Source organism: Monodon monoceros, unplaced genomic scaffold (genome assembly GCF_005190385.1).
Source record: "Monodon monoceros isolate NGI ecotype Baffin Bay Population unplaced genomic scaffold, NGI_Narwhal_1 Super_Scaffold_1, whole genome shotgun sequence".
NCBI classification, from domain to species: Eukaryota; Metazoa; Chordata; class Mammalia; order Artiodactyla; family Monodontidae; genus Monodon; species Monodon monoceros.
This window is the reverse complement of record NW_021703765.1, coordinates 45,457,831-45,481,137: the sequence shown is the minus strand read 5'-3', so window position 1 is coordinate 45,481,137 and position 23,307 is coordinate 45,457,831. Positions and strand designations below refer to the sequence as shown.

At 45.9% G+C, this 23,307-nt stretch overlaps 1 protein-coding gene and 1 long non-coding RNA gene across 2 annotated transcripts in view; one reads left to right on the top strand and one right to left on the bottom strand.

The window, feature by feature from the left end:
• The window catches only part of KCTD1 (potassium channel tetramerization domain containing 1), a 182,474-nt gene extending 161,492 nt beyond the window's left edge, over nucleotides 1-20,982 (bottom strand). The window contains exon 1 of the mRNA XM_029223264.1: nucleotides 20,836-20,982. Coding sequence (XP_029079097.1) covers nucleotides 20,836-20,844 — 9 coding nt within the window. The 5' untranslated portion in view covers nucleotides 20,845-20,982. The remainder of the gene's footprint in view (nucleotides 1-20,835) is intronic.
• LOC114895720 overlaps nucleotides 18,459-23,307 on the top strand; it is a 29,924-nt gene continuing 25,075 nt past the window's right edge. Inside the window, exon 1 of the long non-coding RNA XR_003793625.1 lies at nucleotides 18,459-19,298. This is a non-coding gene — a long non-coding RNA (uncharacterized LOC114895720). The remainder of the gene's footprint in view (nucleotides 19,299-23,307) is intronic.

Sequence of the window (23,307 nt, the reverse complement as noted above, 5' to 3'; positions counted from 1 at the left end):
GCGGCATGTGGGATCTTCCCGGACCAGGGCACGAACCCATGTCCCCTGCATCGGCAGGCGGACTCTCAACCACTGCACCACCAGGGAAGCCCCTTTTATTTCTTAATTAATTTTTTATTTTATATTGAGGTATAGTTGACTTACAATGTTGTGCTAGTTTCAGGTGCTGTAAATGTTTTTGGTGCCCCCTTAAATGTTAAGCCTGAGGTAAGTGTCATCGTCAGTCATGCTGCCCTCCCACCCCTCCACCCACCCCTGTCTGAATACGCGGCACAAGGAGGTACCTCTTAAGCTAGAGCAGTGCTTCTCAAACTTGTTCAAAACTACATTCAGACTCCGTCCTCGGTCAGTCTGGGATGGGGCATGAGAGGCTGCATTTCTAACAAGCTCCCAGCTGATGCCCGTGGTACTGGCACGTGGATCTTACTTGCTTTGTGTGGTAAGGAGCTGTCGGTCAGGGCACGTGGTGAGTGGTCAGAAAGACTAAAATGCACCAAAATAATGAAAGAGCACTATCCACCAGCATCATTGTGCGCATTTTAATCCTTACCATAGCCCTGTAAGGTGGATTCTGTTATGCTGACAACCCACCAGCCAAAGACCACCACGAACATACCTCTAGTTGCACAAGGATTTATTCAGCTTGCTGCAAGCTGAACACACACCCAGGGACCATGTGAGGGAGTTGGAGGGGTTTATTATGGGATCTGGTCTTCCACTGGGGGAATCTCAGGAGGGTTAAGGGCTGGGGTGCCAGTTCTGGCCTGGGTGCCCTCCAGGTACAAGAGCAACTTGATGATTGAGCACCTTGTAATTTTTTTCTTTCTTTCTTTTTGGCCCAGGAAGACAGAGGGTTAACATGGATAGAACCGCCATTACAGAGGAGTAGTTGGTCAGAAGAGGGGGGCATTAATTCTGTTTGTGTCTGCAGAGTGTCCTTATCTCTGTTTTGTGTCACAAGTGACCATGTTGCTGGTTTGTTCCAACATAGTCATGGAGTGACCTTGTCTGATTATTGTTTTTATGCTGTGAGTGATGTTTATGTTCCTTTAGGAACACTGCAGCCAGTGCTGTCCAGACCTGCCCAAGCTGGGCCCCCTTCACATGGGAGTAACTTCCTTGGGATTTTCTGAGTCCCTGTCCGAGACCGGCCAGGGCTGCAGTGCCATCACCCCCGGGGCGCCCTGAGCCTGGCCTGGTACTCATGTTTCTCCCCTTCAGAGATTCACCCTGTGAATCTGCCCTGCTCAGGGGTCATCCTGATGCCCTGAGATGCTCGAGGACTCATGCCCACGTGGTCATCTGTGGCCTGTGTGTGGACGCCTGTCCCATGAGGGCAGCCTAGTGAGCAGATCGTTCCCATGGGCTGATACAGCATTCCTTCTGCAGAACTGTGTGAAACTGAGCTGCCAGAATGGTGCTGATTTGGAGTAACCTTTTTTTTTTTTACATGTAGTGTTTTATTTATTTTTAATGCATATTTTAATTTAAAAATTTTCAGCTCTATTGAGGTGTAACTGACAAATGAACTTGAAAGGTATTTAAAACGTACATCGTGATGATTTGATATATGCAGACATTGTAAAAGCATTCCCCCATCTACTTAATTGACACATGTATCACCTCACATATTTCTCTCTCTTTTTGTGAGAACATTTAAGTTCTCCTCTCTCAGCAAATTTCATTACACAAATAAGCGTTCTCAACGAGAGTCACCATGTTATACATTAGATCTTCAGACCTTATTCATCTTATGGCTGAAAGTTTGTGCCCTTTTACCAAACTTTCCCCATTTCCCCCACCCTATCCCCTGCCCGCCATATCTCCACAACCACTTTTCTCTGTTTCTATGAGTTTAACTTTGTTTTTTAGATTCCACTCAAATTGCTTATATAGACGGGGTCCCACAAAATATATTTGCCTGGGGCTCCACACATCTAAGGGCTGCACCCGTCACAGCCTAGCCAGCAGCTGCCTGGGGCCATTTTTCACTGTCTCAGTTGTTGTCGCCCCCATTACAAAGAAGAGGAAACTGAGGTTCACAGAGGTTAAGCAACGCCCCAGCGATTCTCCGGCTGGTGGTGGTGGTGCAGCAGGGATGTGGACTCCGGTGTATCTGCTCCTGGGGCTGGTGCTCCAAACCACACCCTCCCTCGCCCACCCGCCAACTGCGAGGGCGCCTCGGATGAGTCCTGCCCCAGCGACTGTGCTGACGTTTGGAACACTCCCACGCACCTACGGTCACCTAATCTATGACAAAGGAGACAAGAATATACAGTGGAGAAAAGACAGCCTCTTCAATAAGTGGTGCTGGGAAAACGGGACAGCTACATGTAAAAGAATGAAATTAGAACATTCTCTAACACCATACACAAAAATAAACTCCAAATGGATTAAAGACTTAAATGTAAGACTGGATACTATGAAACTCTTACAGGAAAACATAGGCAGAACACTCTCTGACATAAATCGCAGCAATATCTCTTTTTGATCCCCCTCTGAGAGTAATGAAAATAAACACAAAAATAAACAAATGGAACACTGCTTCCGCTTTTCAAATCCCTTAAATGGTTTTAAATTTTTTTTTTTTTTTCTGCGTGGTACTCGGAAATCTCCCTGCATCTTCCACGTTTTGCTCGTTTGCTCCTTTCTCTTCCCGACTGCACGTCCTTTGAACTGATACTGTTAGGGACCCCCATCTGTGCCATCTGAGCCCCAGTCCAGGTTCGTCACAGGACTATAGAAACTCTACAGAGTTAACCTGGGCTTCCTGTGAACAGCAGAGATTGTGAACAGCTCAGGATGTTTTCTCGAATGGCACGGGGACTCTCCAGATTGCTGCGGGTGGTGCGGAGGTTGGCTGTGAGGAGGAGGTGCCTGCGTGTGGGCAGGAAAGAGAGGTGTGTTAAGTCTTCTATTATGGGGTCCGTCCATCTAGGGTGGTCACCCTCCCCACTGCCGGTTTCAAGAGCTAGAAACAGCAGGGAAGTGGCCCATGACTAAGAGGCTCCGTGTTCTTTCAGGAGAGAGAGGGAGCCCTGTCGCTTCAGTGGGATGAGGCTTGTTTTCTGCCGGTGGAAGAATCTAGAACACAAAACTATTAGGAAGGCTCCTCTGTGTGAGTCCAGTGTTGAGTCTACCTTAGAAGCAGTGTCTGTAATGGAAACAGCATTGTCTTTGGCGTCTGCTGACTTGGGCTGGAATCCCAGCTTTGCCAGTATCGTAGCTGTGCGACCCTGTGAAAGTTACATAAACCCTCTGTGCCTCAGTTTTCTCATCTGAAGAGTGGGGATAATAATTCCTTCCTCAAACAGTTGTTGTGAGGATTGAATAAGATGATGCTTGTACAGTGCCTGGTACAAGGGACACTGCAGATCTTATTATTCTTTTTATCTTATGTGGTCTTCTGGAGGACAGTCTGAGATCACGGGCTGGCTCTCCCTGGTGTCACTTCAAAAAGTTGGGGGAATACCTCCCACGTATGTGTAGTCAGTTTTGAAAAAACAGTTTCAAATCAATCATCCATCTATATGTCCAAACCTTTTGCACCCAGTTTCTATTTCCAGCCTGTATCATCCCTGCACGTAATAAAGTTCAAAAGCTCTGCAGCCTGCTATGTAAAACAGAAGATTCTTTCACTTCCCCAAAGCTCCCACTCTCACAGCTCAATGGGAAGGGGTCCAAGTTCACTGTCTTCCTAACCTTCATCATTTCCTAGACACTTGAACATCTTCTTCTTCCTCTTTATACATTTTATTTATCTCTCACTTCAGTTTTTCGGGTAACCTTAAGACTTTCTTAAAGTACGCTTGCAAGAATACTCCAGGGCTGAGCACACCTTCCTGTTTTCTTTAACACCCCTGGTGTTTCTGTTCTGAAGGTGTTTTGGGGGCCATTTAGGGTGTGAAAGGCTTAAATAGCAGCCCTCGTTTGGGGGTCAGATGTATCTAGTTTGAATCATATCACTCCTGCTTAGCAGTCAGCCATGTGACCAAGTCCTGTCAGTAAGGTGGGTTGACATTAGTACCTGCCCAAGGCTGGTGGGGGTCCCTGGGCCCAAGGGGGGCAGGGCTCGGCAGGAGCCCAGGACCGGGAGCGGCAGGGCCAGTCCACCTGAGAGCAAAGCCTCATCTCATCTTTCTGGCCTCCCCACATTTTCCACTTTGCAAACTATTTTGCCTTCTTCTCTTTCTAAAACGGGACATTTAGCATCTTGTCCTTTGACTCAAAAAATCTTCAAAAACGCCCTCCTGACGAGTCTTGTGTGGAGAGCTCCGCCTGGAATAGCCTCACAATTCCCTCCTTCCACCCGTCTTCAAACATCTGGGGATCCTGCAGACATCTGGAGATGTCAACAGGACTGCGACCCAGCCCTCAGACTTGGGGAGCACTTGCTCCAGTGGGCGGGGTGTGATGCTGCTGGGCAGCCCAGAGTTAGAAACGGATGCCCCCGGGGGAGCTGAGGTCTGAACTGTGTCTCCCCCGGTGAACGGGGGGCTATTGGGTATGTCTGAGTCACAGGAGATGAGAGCCCCTGGGAAGAAAGGACACAATAAAAAGAGGAGATGATGGCAGGACACAGCATTTGGACACAAAGAAGGCTGGAGAGGCTGAAGCCTGGGGTGATGGGGGGCGGTGGGAGTGGAGCTTAGGCTGGTGGCGCAGGACTCCCAAGGCCAGCCTGGGGCTTTGGGTTGTAGACTGTGGACGGTGGGAGGATACTGAACAATCTTAAGGGTGTAACATCGTGTAATTTCCAAAGACAAGATCAGATTAATGGTCATAAAAGGATTTCATGGTTATCACAGAACGTTGGAAAAATACAGAAAAGTAAAAATTAGAAAATAAAAATTTAATGGCCCAGAGATAAACATGGATAACATTATGGTATTTACTTCTTATTCTTTCTCTCTCTCTCATCGTGGCTACTGTGACCGCGGGCTAACTCTGCACCAGGCGTGATGAGTCTTGCATGGAGAGCTTTCCTCACGTAATCTCACCACAACTCCTTGCTGTAGACAGAGCTATTCACAGGTGAGGAAGCGTTAAGAAGCTTCTCTGGGTCTCGTGGTCGGTACGTGGCTGAGTTGGACTTTGGACCAGACTATGGGGCTCCGGCCCCCGAGTTCTGAACCCCTAAGCTGCTCGGCGATTACACAGTCGACACACACACATGCACAGAGAGAGGTGAAGTTTCCTTTAAAATAGAGTTTGGCACCCTAATTTTCTGGATTGGGGTTTTAAAAAGAGTTTTGGTGTGAGCCTGAAGGAGCTGCGTAGGTGGGGAGCGGTTCAGAAAGTGTGGTGGCAGGGAGACAGCTGGACGGAGCTGCAAAGGTCACGTGAAAGATGACGAACAGGGGTGATGCAGCAAGGGTGGGCGCGGGGGCGAGGATGCACAGGGAGACCTTTAGGAGGTAGAAATAACAGACCTTGATGACTCAGAGCGTGTGTGTCTGCGTATGTCTAGGCGGGAGTCGAGGGAAAGGAAGGCGTGAAGGAAAATCATGAAGATTCTCTACTGAGCACCTGGGTGGGAGGGAGAAGCGTTTGGGAGACCAGGAAGGTGATGAGCTCCCCTTGAGACCCCGTGAGAGGGTGCTGGCTGCTGGATGGGTGTGTTTGCCAGGCAGTTAGAGGCAGAGGGGGCAAAACAGAGGGGAGTCACTGCGCGTTCGTACTGAAGTCAAGGGACGTGAGGTTCCCTCGGAAGAAAGGACAGAATAAAAAGGAGGCATCTGCAGAGGAATCTTGGGGACATGGGCAGAGAGGACAGCAGGGTCAGAGGGTTAGGTTCCAGAGTGGTCAACACTCAGAGACCACAGAGCAGGATGGGATGAGAACAGGAAGAGGCCACTGGAGCCACTGCTTTCCTCCCCAAACCCCAGTTTTGGGCTAAGCCCTCAGCAGCCTTCGAAATTATTTTTGCATACTCATCTCTGGTTCACTTTACTGTCCCAGCCTGTCGTGCTGTGCCTCTGCGTCTCTAAGGCCTATTTACACTGTCGCCTCCTCCAGCGAGCCTTCCCAGCCGGCTCCCCTGAGCCTCCAGCTCTCTGTTCACATGCTCCCCCTACAAGCGCACCCCCCATCATAGATCTTGTTTCCCCCAAGATTCCAAGCACCTGGGGCCAAGGCTCTGCCTTCCCTGGAGCCCCACAGCGCCTGACAACAAGGTGCTGATTAGTTAGGTGTTCATAGCCCACAGCAGAGAGAATATTATCTTAATTGTATAGCTTGGATTTTTGAAAATACACTTTCTCTGCACCAGAACCTCCTTTGCCCTTTTCAGCCCAGTCCCAACTCCGTGGATTCTTCCCATGGCAGATTCTTCCCTGTTGCCTTGGCATTTTGCTACTTGAAGGCTCACAGGCAGCCCGGGAGCTGAGACAACTTCTGTTCACTTTCCCTTTCCCACTTCCCCGCTGCTGTGTATCACAGTCACACCTCGAACTTCCTCACTCCCAATTTATGTCATCCCCTCATCCTAGAACCTACGGTGCATTCCTTCCCATGTGCCACGTTTGCCTAACCATTTGACTCTTTGTAACCAAGTAACTCTGATGAGGTTAAGAAGGGACTAGTCTGCTCTATGCCCCTTCTTTTGGCACAGAACTCAGCCATATTTCACCAGCCCTCTAGGCAACTATAATGGGTGGCAGGTAACAGATCTCCACCGAGCGCTTCACAACTTCATCTTGAGTTCCTTCAAGACTCATAGGTTCCATGTAAAGCCAGAGAGGATCCTCACTCATATCATGTATATATGTGTCTACAGGTGTGCATGTGTGTATGGTGAGCCACAGAGATACTTAGGATGACAATGGTGTTGATAATAATAACTACCATTTTCTGAGCACTTACCACATGCCAGGCATTATGCAAAGTGCTTTACAGACATTGTTTCACTTAATCCCCCCTTCCCTGACTGCTGCTCTTCCATGCCCTGTGGAACCTTGGGGTTACTCTTAAATCACTGCCAGGTTAGATACGAATTTTTGGCTTTCCCTTTGCGGATGTGATGGGAGTAGACCCAGGAACTTTCCATGAGCAGCACGGAGGCTTTGGAGGAAATCCACGGCAGCAGTGAAGTGAGATAACCTGATCCTGCCTCAGCTCTACCTCTTATCACCTTTCCCTCAGAGAGAGTGACTGGGGTCTGGAAGCCACAGGTGGACTTGAGGAAGTAGTGACATTTGACTTTCCCCCAGAGATCCAGTGCCTTTGGGGCATGCGACTGTGACAATATTCCACTAAATAAGCAATGCGTGATGGAATTCTAATTAAATTTAAAAGAGAAGACAGAGTTCAGGGAAAGTTTCCTTAAAAAGAAGAAACCATCTTCCCAGTCTTGACTTTTAAATTTCCAGTCCTACTTAGGGCTATTACCATTTCAGTTGGAAAGTGGCAGAAAACCAATAGTGTTGATGTAGAAAAATACAAAATCGAACAATAACTACTCCCTATTTCCTTAAATTGTTTGCAAAAACATTCAGGTGAGGAAATAAGAAAAAAGGGAACTTCGCTGAGAAATATGATTGCGTCTGGGGGACAAGCAGAGATTAAATCTGGTGTTTAAGGACAATTAAGTGGCATGAAGAACAGGAAGACTACAGACGTTCTGATCCCAAGAGAAGTTAAAAATAAAGCCTTCTAGAACATCCTAGGCTTTGCAACGCTGTTCCATTTTGAAAAGACACAGGAGCACGCACGAAAATAAAAGGTGATCTGAAAAGTACAACCTGCGAGGGAGGAGAGGAAGGAAGGAGGTGTGAGTAGCCAGATTGTGGTAGGTGGGGTGTGTGCAGAAGTGGCTGTGTGCTGGCGGTGAGGGGAGGCGAGGGAGGCAGAAGCATGAAGCAGGGAGTTTTCTGTTTCACGATGAAGGATGGCGCCTTAGTCAGCTCAGGCTGCTATAACAAAATACTATATAGACAGGGTAGCTCAAACAGCAGAAATTTATTTCCCACAGTTCCAGAGGCTGGAAGCCCAAGGTCAAGGTGCTGACTGATTTGGCTTCTGATAAGGGCTGTCTTCCTGGATAGTAGACAGCTCCCTTCTAGCTGTTGCTCACATGACTTCTTTGAGCTCCAGAGGAAAGAGCGAGCTCTCTGGTGTCTCTTCTTATAAGGAAACTAATCTTATCAGATCAGGACCTACCTTCCAACTTCCTTTACCCTTAATTACTTCCATAATGGCCCAACCTCCAAATACAGTCACATTGGGAGTTAGGGCTTGAAACTGGGAATTTTGTGGGGACACAAACAGATGGATTGTTTAGTGGTTAAAAGCTAAGGGGAAGGGGCTAGTGGAGAGAGGAAGAATCAGACACTGAGGAAGGGACAGTGGGGATGGAAGAGATGCCTCATAGAGCCACGGATGGGAGTGGATGACTTCTCAGTAAATCATGAGGCCAGTTTTCCTGATAAGCGGGGATGGCTTTGTAATTTAAGAAGAGTAAAAAGACCCAGAAGAGCCTCCATGGGGCAATGAGATAAGAAGTGAACTGGGGGGACTTCCCTGATGGCACAGTGGTTAAGAATCCGCCTGCCAATGCAGGGGACATGGGTTCGAGCCCTCGTCCGGGAAGATCCCACGTGCCACAGAGCAACTAAGCCCGTGCGTCACAACTACTGAGCCTGCGTGCGTAGAGCCCGTGCTCCACGACAAGAGAAGCCACTGCAATGAGAAGCCCATGCACCACAACGAAGAGGAGCCCCCGCTCGCTGCAGCTAGAGAAAGCCCGCGTGCAGCAACGAAGACCTAATGCAGCCAAAAATAATAAATTAAAAAAAAAAAAAAAAGAAGTGGACTGGGGACTGCCATGCAATATCAAAGGGCCAGCCACACTGAGATAACACGATTGCTCCAGTGTCACCTCTTGATGGAAGTCTCGCTTGACCACCCTGTTTTAATTTTCTGCATAGCACTTAATCGTATCTGATTCAGTTCTTACTCACCCTCGATAGGATGTAAACTCCATGAGACCTTAGACTTTTCAGCCTTGCTTGTGGCTGTATTTCTAAAACTTAGGGTAGTGCCTGGCCCAGTAAAATCCAAAGAAGCCTCAGCTGGCTGAATGATTGTGTAATGGCACCAATGAGAAGAATTATTTGACATTCTACCAGTGTCACCTGGGCTCCCAGGGTCCAAAGTGTGGCAAAAGAAAGGTTTCCCAGGACTGAGTGTTGGCAAGGTGGAGATGACAGAGAGGGCAAGACAAGGGAGAAAGTAAGGGTGCCAGTGAGCCTGGGCTGGATAAGGAGGGAGAGATGACGAGGAAGACAGGGAAGATCAGAGAGGTGGGAAAAGAGGAAGTGGGGGAGCGTCAAAAGCAGGTTGAGTGGGCGTCAGTAGGAGGATGAGATACTCTGGTCAAAAGGAGAAAGCTGAGTGGGAGACTGCCGAGCTGGAGAGGTGCCGAGTGATGAAACTGTCCTAGCTGTGTCGGCGGCAGGTGGCTGCCAACAGGAAGTGGAAGGTGGGAGGTATTGAAGTGTAGCCATCAAGGCACCAGGGAGGCACCACCGTGCTGCAGGAACAGTCATTCTGAGTCGATTGGTACCAAGAGAAGGAAGGGCTCTATGGTCAAATAAGTTTAGAAAACACGAGTTAAAAACTGATTCACGTACTGCAAGCCTTCTACAAATCTCTACAATACTTAAAAAGACTTCAAGAGAAGGGACGTTGTTTCCTAAATTTACGCGACTGATGAAGCCTTTTTATTTCCCTCCGGGAGTATCTCTAGGGTCGACTGTTTCCAAGAACAGAGATTCTCAAGCTGCGGTCCCTAGAACGGCAGCAGCAGCGGCCTTTGGGAACCTGTTAGAAATGCACCTACACAGGCCTCACACCTGACCTGTCTAATCAGTAACTCAGGGTGGAGCCAGGAATCTGTGTTTTAACAAGTTCTCCAGGCGCTTCTGCTGCAAACTGAAGCCCAGAACCACTGAGCTAGAAAATACTTTGGAAAAGACTGATTCATGTTCATAATTGGGAAAGACTACTCATTAAGGGTTGCATTCAGTCACCCACATTAATGCTGAAATAATATAGCAAGACGGCAGAAGTTGAAATGGAGAAGAAAATGTGCACGTGAAGACTGCAAAATTTAATCCTAGCCTAGTTACAAGTCACATCAAACTATTAATAAAAATGACTCTGGATCACCGATTCCTTTGGATTATTCTTTCTGTTATGTCTCTCCGTTAGCAGGAATCAAGAGCTGACTCCTCACCAACATACTTTGTCAAGTTGTGTGAGGGAGTGGGAAAGAAAGAGAAACGAATTTGAAATTTATTTCCTTGTTTTTCCCCCTTCTCCATCCTTTGACAGGGGTACCAAAAAGTAATTACGAGGCCAAAAGGCAGACAGCAATGAAAAATGAGAAGAGAAGATATATCATACGGAAACTGGGTCATCAGCTACTGAATCACCCCAAAACTGAGCCAAAGTATCTGTGTTATATGTGTGGCTATATAAACTCATATTTAAAACTGATTTTAAAAGCAATTATTTGCAAAGAGCTTTAGAAATAGATCAGCTCAGAAGCACTTTGTGCACTTCCATAATAAATGGTTACTGCGTTAACGTAGAAATTTATCAAAAGGTGTAATTTTCAAGTGATAAAATGTGTATCTGTCGTACTCCTTAGCAGAATAATTTGGAAACAGGTTTACCATACACTTAAAGTTTGCAGAAGGGCTGTCAAAAATAACTCGGATATGTGAATGCTTCAACTGTACAATGAAAAAACAAACTATGACTATAAAAGGAATTTGGGTGCATCTTTTCAAAAGAAAAATTTGAATCTAAGTCTAAATCTAAAAATGCATTTGACTCAATTTTCTTTAAGAGAGAAAAAGAAACAAAGAAGACCCCTTGAACAATTACGCAGAGCCGAATGACTGAGATTTTGAGTGCTTTAGCTAGAAATATTCTTAGTTTCTAATGCATTTAGACATAAAGACAAATCAGAAACGAAAGAATAACATTATGCAAAGATCTGCATGAGCACAAAGGCTTATTTGGAAGAAAAAAAGTGATAAGAAATGTCCCTGATTTCTTAAGGTGGAAGTTTGTAGAACTTCTATCCTATCTTTCACTTACTCAGCCCTGGCTCAGTGCCCAGCAATATACATGACTGGTGGGGTCCCCGTGACACCATTGATCGTGAACCCTGTGGCTGTTTCTACGAATGATCACCACTGGAGTGGTGATCCTGCAGTTCTTATATAGCTAGTTTGACTTTTGCAACCTTAGAATGGTCCACTTCTCAGATATTTTGGATTTTTGAAACATAGTACTGTCAGCCACTGAGGAAGCCTTCATTCTAAAAACTTGGCCCTCATTCTAAAGGAGCTGTCTGTTCTCCCAAACTTCATTTGAGCATCTTACAGAAAGTAGAGTCCAAAGTCACTATATTCTGGTTTCTAAAACCTCTCTTCCGTCCCAGACTTGGAATGGCGTTTCTCATCAGGGAGAAGCTGAGTGAGTTCATGTTGCAGGTGAATTTCCTTCACCATTGTGAGTTCCTGGAACTCACAGGCAAATGAACTGTGCTAAGAGCTGGCCCTCATGTATGAGAGGAAGGCGATGGCCATTTAGCAAAGCACCTGGATCTTCCTACCTCATAAAATAATGAGCCATGACTCTCAGCGGAGGAAAGCAGTGCTAAACAGGAGTGGGGCCAACCCCAATCTTTGCTGGCCACTCACCATTTCTGAAAAGGATTCCGAGGCTATAAATACCTAAGGGCCCTGATGGAAAATTTAAAGGATAAGACATTTAACATTTTTCCACGTGCCTTATCATATACAGTTGGAACATAGCCCCATACACTTTCATTGTTAATTTCTCTTATCTCTAAATCACTGTGACAATTACAGTAGGACTCACCACTTAGTGCTTTAACATATTACAGTCTCACCATTAATTTGTTTTCCTGTGTTTCTTACAGAGTGGGGCACTTTTTTTCTTCATTTGATAAGGTGGGGCAAGTAATAGAATAGAATCCACCTTCTAGGGTGGCTGAGAGGCATTAACATACGTGAAGTTCCTAGCACAGGGAAAGCACTTAATAATTATTGGCTATTGGTAACAATCATTATTGACAAGAGACAGTAGTGCCTGGGAGCTAAGAGCACAGACTCTGAGGCCTGAGTGCATCATTCAAATCCTATAGTTCTCCCACTCACCAATATGTGACCTTGGGCAAGATACTTAATCTCTCCCTGCCTTGATTTCCTCATTTCAAAAACAGGGATACCAAGAATACTGCCCTCTGGAATGATGGATGAGGATTCGATGAGATACTACATTGTAAAGTCCTTGGAAAACAGCCTGGCACGTAGAAGCATTGTACTGGTGTTACATATGTAATTCTCACAACAACCCTCTGAGGTGGTTGTCAGTATCCTTATTTGTACAGATAATAAAGCCAAGGTTTAGGGTCACACAGCTAACAGTGAATCCACAGTTCTAAGCGACTCAAAAACCAAAGCTCATTTCACTACCGTACCTAGAGGATTACACGTGGGTCTTCAGTTGCACATAACACTTCCATTCCTTCTACTGATTTGCTTTAAGCAAACAAAACAGACTCTGTACTTATCTGTGGGAGTGAGTGGATTCTAACAGACCCCGGTATCTGCTTTCTCACAGCACAGGGGGAAATGGGTAACTCCGAGGTGCAGATTCTTCCAGCTGCCCAGTTATTCCTGCGGAGGAGCCGAAGGAGGTTTTTAAAGTTGGCTCAGACTTCCTTTTCCACTGAAGGTGGGGCAATAGTGAGAAGCTAAGAGAAAGACCAGAGGCTATTCCGAGAACTGGCTTGTGAATGTGTAGCGCTGCCATCTGCTGGATGGAATGGGTATCAGACCAGTTCCGATGTTTTCCTTGCTGCGTAATAAACAAATTCCCTGATTCCCATTGTGGGTTCAGAACTTAGTGGTTTCATCACTTCACAGCATCAGTTCTAGATGTCTGCATATTTTGGAAAGCTCATGACAACTGCGCATAGGACCTTCATGTGAGTCATCAGAAGGTAAACCAATGACATCTTTGAAGCAATGTCCTAGTTAGCATGAATACTTCTCTAGATCAGATTTGGTCTGCTCCCAAATGGTTGACCTAATTGGTTAGGAAAAGCCCATAACTCTTCGGCAAGGGCATCTGGCAGAACCTGGACCCTCCTGTCAAAGGCAAAAAGTACTTACAGGGAATTGAAATCACCAGCTGGTTTTATTCTTGCTTTCACTGAAATTCTGTGTTCACGTTACCCAACAATTATTTATCGAGCACCTATCCTGTGTGCCAGGAACTGTAACAGGAATTGAGGAAGCAAAGATGAATAAACATAGTTCCTGCTCTTAATAATATTATAGGAATATTTTCTGAGTGCTTATTATATGCCAGGCATGTACTTCCCATAAAATCTAATTCAAACCTCAGAACAACCCTAGAATCTATTATTATCTCACTTATAACTGTCTCATATTATTACCTCATTTATAGTGACTATTACTATCTCAATTACAGCTCAGAAAACTGAAGCTTAGAGAAATTTAATTAGTTTATTCAAGACAATAGAATTAGGAAGAGTTGGGAGTGGCATTTGAACATGGGGTAGTGGTAGTAGGTAGAAGAGAGAAGTGTGGATAACATGGACCAATGTAGCCTCCCGCCCCCCTCCACACAGTATGGATCTTCTGTTTCACACACATTTTCTGTTCTATAAGCAGATTTCCAGCAAAGTGAAAGTGCTACAAAACTAACTGATGATAGGAGTAGATGCTTTGGGAAGATTTATCAGGAAGAATATCCCTTCCTCTAGCAAGCATTTGAAATCTATCTAGTTAACTTTCTTTTCAGTTCATACCTCTCCTTCTTAATAGCAGCATTGGTATAGCAAGACCTTCATCGTTGTCAGTTCTCATTGGATGAAAAACAAATCCGTATATTGGTCAGCATGACAGATGTGAGAGTGATGGGTTTGCTCAGCACGAACTTGGGAGCAATTCAGATGTCTGACAGCACCAACCTCAAACTGCTTTTTATTTTTTCTCACTCTTAGTGTTAGAGGGAGGGTGCTGGTGGGGAGATGACACCAGGGTGGGTGTCGGGGTGAGGGAGGGAAGAAGAGAGGAGAGGAGGAATAGCAGCTGGTGGCAGAGAAGAAAGCACCTGTGAAAGTGCTAAGATGCTATCTACTGGACAGAAAGAACCAGAAGTGTGAAGGGCCAAAAAAGTGCCTAATGGCAGATTAGGGGCTTGTTGTCAGCCTGCTGGGCTACAATCCCTGCTCTATGCCACTAGCCTAGACTTTGACCTCAAGCAGGTCACGTGATCTTTCGAATCCTCAGTTCTTTCACCTGTGAGATGGGGTTGCCGCACAGGGTTGTTTTGGGGGTTCAGTGAGGTAGTTCAGACTGGCCTCTGTTACTTGTAGCAAGGGGCCAGAATTTGGCGGGGGGGGGGGAGGGCCTTCAGAAAAACTTCCCTTTAGGGTTGCTTGATGCTACTTATTTGCACATCAGTTTGCCATATGTACTCTTATTTTTCCTCTCAAAAATCCTATAAGGCAGGTTGGAGAGATATTAATCATTCCCATATATACAGAAGAAATAGATCCCCAGGTGACTTGGCTAAAATGAAGATGTTTTTCCAACCAGAGCCTGCCCTCAGGGCCACCCATAGGAGAACCACCAAGAAAAGTATCTTATGGAATTGCAATTGTATCTCAAACGCCAATACAGAGAGTGATATTCAAATTGTTTCCTGGAAATAACTAAAACCCAAATTTCTTGGAAATTTCCTAGAAGGAGTAGAACCAGAAAGGGGAAAAGCAATTATAAAGCATTCATGGAAGATTTTTTTCCCCAAAATCCTCTTTCTAATAAGTTTTGATGTTGAAAGAAAAACTGAATGCCTCATTTTAGATTACTTTAAAAATAATCAGGGTTTCCCTGGTGGCGCAGTGGTTAAGAATATGCCTGCCAATGCAGGGGACACGGGTTCGAGCCCTGGTCCAGGAAGATCCCACATACCGCAGAGCAGCTGGGCCTGTGCGCCACAACTGCTGAGCCTGTGCTCTAGGGCCCACGTGCCACAACTACTGAAGCCCGCACCCCTAGAGCCCGTGCTCCCCAAAAAGAGAAGGCACCGCAATGAGAAGCCCACGCACTGCAACGAAGAGTAGCCTCCGCTTGCTGTAACTAGAGAAAACCCGTGCGCAGCAACAAAGACCCAACACAGCCAAAAAAAAAAAAAACCACAAATAAAATTAATCAATTATTCATCAACTAGTGCTCTTTTGGTGTTGAGTAATCACCAAAACACTATTTCCCTATTGTTATACATGTCTGTGAAGCCAGATGTGAGGGGAAAAGTTTTAGAAAAATAAGAACAAATGGAAAGAATGGACAAGATATTAGAAATACCAAAAACAATGTCCACTTAAGAAAAGTAAGAAAATGTTGCATTGAGACAAGATTAGCCAAGCATCCGTACAAAAAGTTAGAGACATGGGAAGGACAAACATACTAAAATCGAACTAACTGGGAGAAAGCAGAGCTGAGTAGACTCAAGTCGGACCAAACAAACTTTACTGTGTTACGGTCCTTAAAAGTTTTTTTTTTCCAATGAGTAATTCAGAATAATTGTGCCAGTTATTTGTATGTAAATGGGCTTTTAGAAAGCATGACTGAGCAGTTCATTTTTATAGTCATTTAATTTATGTTTATAATATTTTTAAGCACAATTAATTTGCACTATAAGGCACAGACCTGATTTTTGTTTCAGAAGGTTAAACACTGGCCTATTCAAATGATGAATTCCAACTTAGCTGGAACTGGAGAAATGAAACTTTGCGGTGCAGTTCATAAATGAAAAGGCGTCTTGGACAACAGGACAAGAGCAGGGAGATCAGTGCCTGACACACTAGGTGCCCCATACACGACTGGTGAACAAATTCCCATTGAATTCAGTTACACAGGATGTGAATGAGGCTTGTCATTACTCCTCATTCTGGCTACCAGAAATAAAGTGAAAAACACAAAATCTATGCAGTCTGCAGAATCCCAGTGGCCATTCAGTTATTAACGTGTCAGAAACCTAGGTGTCCACTTGACATCTCTCTCTCTCTCTCCTTGTTTAGGCATCACCAATCCTTTACTACATTCTGTCAATTTCACTTTGTAAATAGATCTCCCATCCTTCTGTTTCCCCTGCCACTGCCCTAACCCCAGCTGTTCGTTCTCTTGCCTGGACAACTGTAATAGCGTTCCAAGGGCTATACTTCATCCACCCTGGGCTCCTCTATTCACTGCCCACGATGACATCAGAATTATCCTTGCAAAACACAAGTCTGATTATGTTACTGTTGCCCTCCTGCCAATACTGGCCAAGTCCCTTCACTCTGCTCTTAGAGTTAAGACTAGAGGTCTCTCCCTGCAACCTGCTCTCTCATCACTTCCTCTTCCTTCTCTCAGCTCAAGCTAGTTAATCCTTGAGTTCCTCTCCCTTTGTCATGCCTCTCCCTGCTTGGCAAATGCCATTCCCTCTTCCCTCTGCCTGGAACTTACTTCCTGTTCTCTCTCTGCTTCTCCTGCCCTGCTTCTTCATCACTTACTCAGATCTCAGTCTGTAACACTTCCTTCAGAACCCTGACCCCAGTCTTGGCAATTTTGCCCCTCTTTGGTTAGTTTCTTTTCCTTCGAAGCACTATTCTCTGTCTGTTGTTCAACTGTTTGATTAACGTCTGTCTCTCTAGCTGAATCACAAATTCCAGGAGACTGGGGACTCTACATACTTTTCCTCACCATCGTATCTCTCTGGCATCTAGCACAGTGCCTTGCATACAGAAGGCACAAATAAATATTTGTTGAATGAATGAACTTGATGAATACTGGCTTGTTATTCTTAAAGGATAATCTCTCTGTTTCATTCTCTGCACGATTATCTCAAACCAAAGTCATCAACAAGCATAACTGTGATTTACATCTAGTACGTTTTTATGAATGACAAACCAGAACACTATTACAGTGCCAAAGAAAACTGAATTGTTTCACACTTCTGCGTTAATTTTTAAAAACGTTTCCTCACTTCTGCATGAGTTATTAAAATAAGCATACATGCTTGCATCCAAACATTTCATTTTTCCCCCCAAGATGGTTCATCCTAAAGATAAAGAAAATAAAAGCTTCACTTGCTTGGGAAATTATAAACTGCAGTCCCAAAGAAGGTTCAGAAATGCAGTTTAAGATCCAACTAAATAAAAGCCTTGGTGAGGGTAATTCCTTGGCGGTCCAGTGGTTAGGGCTCTGTGCTTTCATTGCCGAGGGCCAGGGTTCTATCCCTGGTTGGGGAACTAAGATCCCACAAGTCACGTGGTGTGACCAAAAAAAAAAAAAAAAACCCACGCAAAAAAAACCCCAAACAAACAAAACAATAAAAGCCTTGGTGAACTGATGGTTCACAAACAAACATCCTTTGAATGACTCAAAGCAATGTAAATGAAAATATCTTAGCAGAAAACAACACATTTCAGCATTAGAAAACAATATTCTGATTTTAGAAATGTCAAGACAAAATAGCATTTGTGCAAGCAACTTACTCCTAAACCTAGAGGTAAATGAAAGTTTAATTCTCAGAAAGTTCTCCAATATAATACATCTTTTGCTAATTACTTTTACATTTAAAACCAAATTGCTCTGGATAAATAATTGTATGCCAAAAGGTCCATAATGCTATTCAACAAATTGAATAATCTGTTTTCATCATCATGTAGTAGAAGTCTCATTACAGTAACTTTCCTAGTACTTAGGTGGTATAATTTGTACAATAATTACTGAATATTCTCCAAAATAAATACCTCACATCAGAGTAATGTAAATGGCCAGTAAATCACTATTACTTAAATAAGTCTGAACCAAGCTATCATTTCCCACCCTACGATGCATGCCCTGGCAAAGAATTACAAACATGAATATCTTACAGCTAGAAGAGAGACCTCTAGTGTGTGTCAGAGAACTTTATATTGGGCTTCAGGCAAAATTAACACAGCAAAATCACTGCAGTCATTTTGAATACTGTGGTGGGAGATTTTTTGCCAACTATAATTCACGCTCGATTCATTTCAAACTTCCTTCCCAGCAAATGTATGATATTTTTGCCTAATGAGTGATTTTCTTTTTATAAACATAAACCAATGAAGTTTTCTCTGGGATGCAAAGTTTTAAAATTCAACAATCACCTTTGCAACCTAATTACTAAACACGAAACCTACTGTCATGAGAACAATTGCTAACAATTCTTTCCATTCAAGCAGCAGCAGGACTCCTGAGCCTAACTGTTGTAGTCAGTGTGCAGTCTTCTGAACACCAGCCCCTCATGGTACTCCAACTGCCACACAAACATAAACACAAGGAATAGATCGGCACGTTGCCCATTATCCGGGAGACAAATGGATCCACCACTATTTCAAATTCACCAAGTAGATTAGGGATTAGTTTCCACAGATTCCCATATATGCAGGTAAATGCCTTGATGTAAAATCAGATTTAATGAATCATTCGATGGCATCAGCCTCAGCCTTTAAAACTCTTTTATTTTCTCCTTTTCCCCATCAAAAACGCATTTGAGATACACATAGAAAATGTTTCTCTAAAAAACACACACATACACACAAAACAGGAGGTCTCTTAAGGAGTCTACTGCTGAGAAGGTAAAAGCATTTTGCTCATTTTTAATTTGCTAAACAATCCAAGCATGCTTGGACCCAGAGGGTATTCTCAAATAAACTTGTATCTCTAGCTGCCAGCTTAGTTGATTGAAAACAGAAGGCAAACGTTTCTTAAAGAATGAGTATGTTAAACTGTTATGTCTCTCCCAGTTCCACCACGGACACACACACACACACACACACACACACACACACATACACGTCAAGGATTTGCTTGAAAGCAGCGCATTCTATGATCTTAGAGGTAATGCAGCGTTTGTACCAAATTACTTCTGCCCACTGCGGTGCACCTCTGAGCGAGGAAGTCAATGGCATAGGGATACTGGACAGTTCCTGCTTGCCTTTCTCCACGCACAAAGCCGACATCCAACTTTGCTCACTTAGTTGGCTCCCGCCCAGCCGGCCCCCGAAGCACAGTCACGGTGAAAACATTTTGATACCAGAAAATCATTTCCACGGAAGTGCAAGTGTTCGAAAGCACAAAGGCAGATACCATCGACCCGCGCTAGCTAGCAAGTTGCGGTACTCGGGGCGGCGGCGCGGAGCACGCGTCCAGGTAAGGGATTCCTGCACCACGGCTCCCGTCTCCTCTTCCTGGATGTTTTGGGGGCTCGACCTCACTTTTCACGCAAATTCACCAGAACGCGCCCCCCACCCGGTTCACTTTCCAGGAGGCGCGAACTCTATTTTCCAGTTAAGTCCCTCTGGGGGGCGGGCGAGGAAGCACACTTCACAATTTCAGTAAAGAAGGGCGGCGGGGCGGGTGGGCTGGCGGGGGGTGGGTGGGGAAGAGGTCAGAAAGGAGCCAAACTGCATCCCTCCCGCCCACCTCCGTGCCCCAAGCGCCGGTTCAGACGGCGGAGAGGGGAGGCGGCCAGGAAACTCTGTCCCTTTAAGGGAACCTCGGCCGCCAGAAGGGGAGGGAACGATGCGGGCTCCGGACTCTGCGCTGTAGGCCCCGCGGAGCAGAGGCGAGCGCTGCAAAGCCACAGCCATTACCTGCAGCGCTCACATTCTTCCTCCACCCCGGCGCCCCCTCCCCGGTCCCCGCCTCCCAAGGAGAGTTCTAATCCGGAGCACGTGCCATGCCCTTTATCAAGGGAGGAGGTGGGGAGGAAGAGGAATGAGAGCTTTTTAAAAAATAAATGAAACGTTTGAACCCAAAGCGGGGGGGCTGGAAAAGGGAGGGGGTGGTGGGAGGGGGCTTTAAAGGCACCCGGGTGGGCGGAGGCGGCGAATCCGGATCAGCCCGGCCGGAGACGGACGGCGGACAGCGCTGGGCACCCGGCGCGGCTCACAAAGGGGAGCGGCGCGGTCCCGCCCGGGTACCGGGGGAAGAAAAAACCGCCACGGGACCCAATCCACTCGGCAGCCACAATGGCGTCTTTCACGGGGTGTCCGGGGGCGCCGCCGAGGCTGATGCGGGGAGGCGCCGGCGGTGCCCCCTGGCAGGAGCGGAGCCGCGGGCGCCGCCGCCCCCGCGTACCCCGAAGGGCCCAGCGCTCGGCTGGGGGCGCTCCGGCCGGCGGCGGCGGGTGGGGGCCCGCGGCGCTCGGAGGCTCTCGGCGGGGCCGGTTTGCGGGAGCGGAGCTCGGCGCAGGGGAAGAAAGGGACGCGCGCGGTTCGGGCGAGGAGGGCGGGGGAGGGAGCGCGGGGGGGAGAGCGGCTGCCGCCGGGGAGGCTGGCGCGCGAGTGGCGGGCGGACGGGCGGCGCTGGCACAGGCTCCGAGAGCCGCGACCACTCCGCTCCGAGAGCCGGAACCGGGCCCCCAAATCCGGAAGCCCGGCCCTGGCACGCGGGCCGCCGCGGCCCCGGTGGCCGCGCCGCTCCTGCCGCCTGCTCCGCCCCGCTCGCGCCCGCTCCCTCTCCGGGAGGAACGCCGAGGAGCAGCGGGAGCAGCCCCGGAGGAGGCGGCTGCCGCTGCCCCGCCGCCGGTCCGAGCGGCTCCCGAGCCGCCGCGGCGGGCTGTGTGTGTGCGAGTGTGCCGCGCTCTCGCCCCATGCCTGGCACATGCGTAAAAGCGAGTTGCGCCCAAAGTCCCAGCCATACCCTCCTTAGCAAATAATAACAAACCCAAACCGTCAGATCTTACCTGAAACATTGAAGCACAAAGTCTCTCTCCAAGTCCCCTTTTCCTTTTCCTCTCCCCCCTTTTCCGATTTCTCTCCCAGCGATCTGCTCGGCTCGCCACACCAGAGAGAAATGCAATAGCTTGGCTAAGGTAGACAGAACAAAATACAGAGAAGAGTTGCTCCAGGGCTTTGAAACCCCTCAAGGCAAGGATCAGGATACAATTAGCTCATGCCTCTACCTCCAGTCTAAATCAATCTCCAAAATAAAACTTAAATCAAATTAACTGATCACAGGGCAGACAATTGATCTCCTTCAAAAATAAAGCTCTACATAGACGTATAGATAAATATACATATAGGAAATTTTTTTCCAGATTTTTTTTTTTTGGTGGAAAAACAGTCTTATTCCAGCCTCCAACTTCCTTTTTACCCTCCTCTTGCACAGAAAAGCTGATTTTAATCGTTGTGATTAGTTTTGATGTAACGTTTCCGCAGGCGATTTCTGCAAATGGATGGAGTGTTTCTTTGCCAAAAGAGGGAAAAGCAGCAGATGAAGATAATTATAAGGATTGTTGGTTGTTTCTTTTTGTTTGTGTTTAGGGCTCTCTCTTCACTTTCTCAAGTTGACCTGACATTGCTGTTACACTAAGGTCGCGCAACTTGTTGATGAGGATCACCGCCCTTTCTGATCAAAGGATAGGTGACAATTTGGCAATAGAGCAGCACATTTTTGGTTCCTTTGGCGACATAACGTCCCAAATGACGTGGATAAAAATAAGCACATGCAGTATGCTTTGCCCCAATCAAGTCTGAATCAGCGCCTGGGGGTGATACACAAACTCATTTCAAATGTTCAACCATGCAGAATTGCAAAAAGATTGAAGGAGTTACACTGCATTTTTTTAAATAGCAAAATTAAAAGAAAACAAAACCTATATTAGGTGTAGCCAAGGACCTTACATTTAGGTTTATTTGATCAACCTTGTAAACATACCTCCCCTGCTCCCTTGTCTTTGCTTCCTTCCACCTGGTATCTTTTATGCGGGGGAGGGGGTTGTATAATTCCATTATTTGTTCAACAGAGCTAAAGAGACTCTAACATAAACACATTTCCCCAGATTGCTACCCTGGTTCTGACCTCCCCCACTCCCCATCACTTCTCCTTCCTCTCTGGCTCTTTGTTCAAAGAGATTGTGCCCCAGCCAGTCGTTATCTTAATTCTTTTTAGTTAGAGTGGGATATTTGGTTTTAACTCAAGGATCACCTCCCATTAGTGTTATATCCACGCAGGATACTTTTTGAAATGGTATTTTTTTTTGAGCACTTCACAGTTCATTAATTCAAAGACTTTGCTGACATTTCTTATGAAAAAGACCAGGCTGTAAGGCCAAGGATACTAAAAAAAGAAAGAAATGGAGGGGGGACCCTAAATAGAACTAGACATGTTCTGCACATACCTGCAATTGGCAGGATTTCACAGGAAGTATTTTTTAGCCATCATTTTACCTTGAAGGTAGTAACTCCTGAGATACCATCAGGAAAGGGAAGGGCCAAGCTTTTAAAAAATATAGTTGATGAGATCAGTTCTATCATGACATGAGATTAATGTCATCAGGAGAATCAGGGATATTGGTAGACTGAAAAAAGAAAAAAACATAACAAATTCCTATGACATAGGAATCTGGTTTGAGAATATCAAAACCCTATAAAAAGAAAAAAAGGGTGGCTTACAAAACAACCCAAAACAAAATTATGCTGTTCTTTGCACATTCTCTTTCAATCTCCCCATCTCCCCCTAACACACACACACACACACAAGTTAGATAAAGTCTCTGATCTGCAATAAAAATTTTTTAATGTCTACAAAACCCCAAATTCAATTGAGTAAAAACTTTGTTCTTGCCCCCAAATGGCTCTAAATGTTAATATAGGAGAACATGAGAAGAAAAGACACCATGGAAGAAACATTCTCAATTCATTGATATGACTTAATGCATTAAAGGTGTAGCCTAAAGTGACTTTTAACCCAAGTCTGGAGAACTGTGTATCATTATCCTGGAATGTGAGAGCTGGGAAGACCCTTTGTGGGAGGGCATGTGGTCCTTTGCATCATTTTACAGATGAGGAGAGGAAAGCAGCTTGCCCAAGGTCATAAGCCAGCCACTGACAGGGCCAAGACTAGGCCACAAGAGGCAGGACAAAAGAAAGGTGAATGGTTCTCCCCCTCCCCCGACCACACTCACCTTGAGAAACCTTACAGCATTCCAAATTCTGCTGACATGGCTTAAGCCATATTTTCGGAATTCCCTTCCTGGAATTGTCCTAAAAGCCTATTAGCTTGTTCTTTTTAATATCTCTGATGTCAACAAATCTTTGCCCTTTGATGTTTAACTTTGGGAAACAATGCCTCTCCCCCCACCCCTGCCCAACCAAAAAAAAAAAAAAGTTTATGCTATTTAGAGTCAAAAAAGAAAATATGACTAAAAACAATG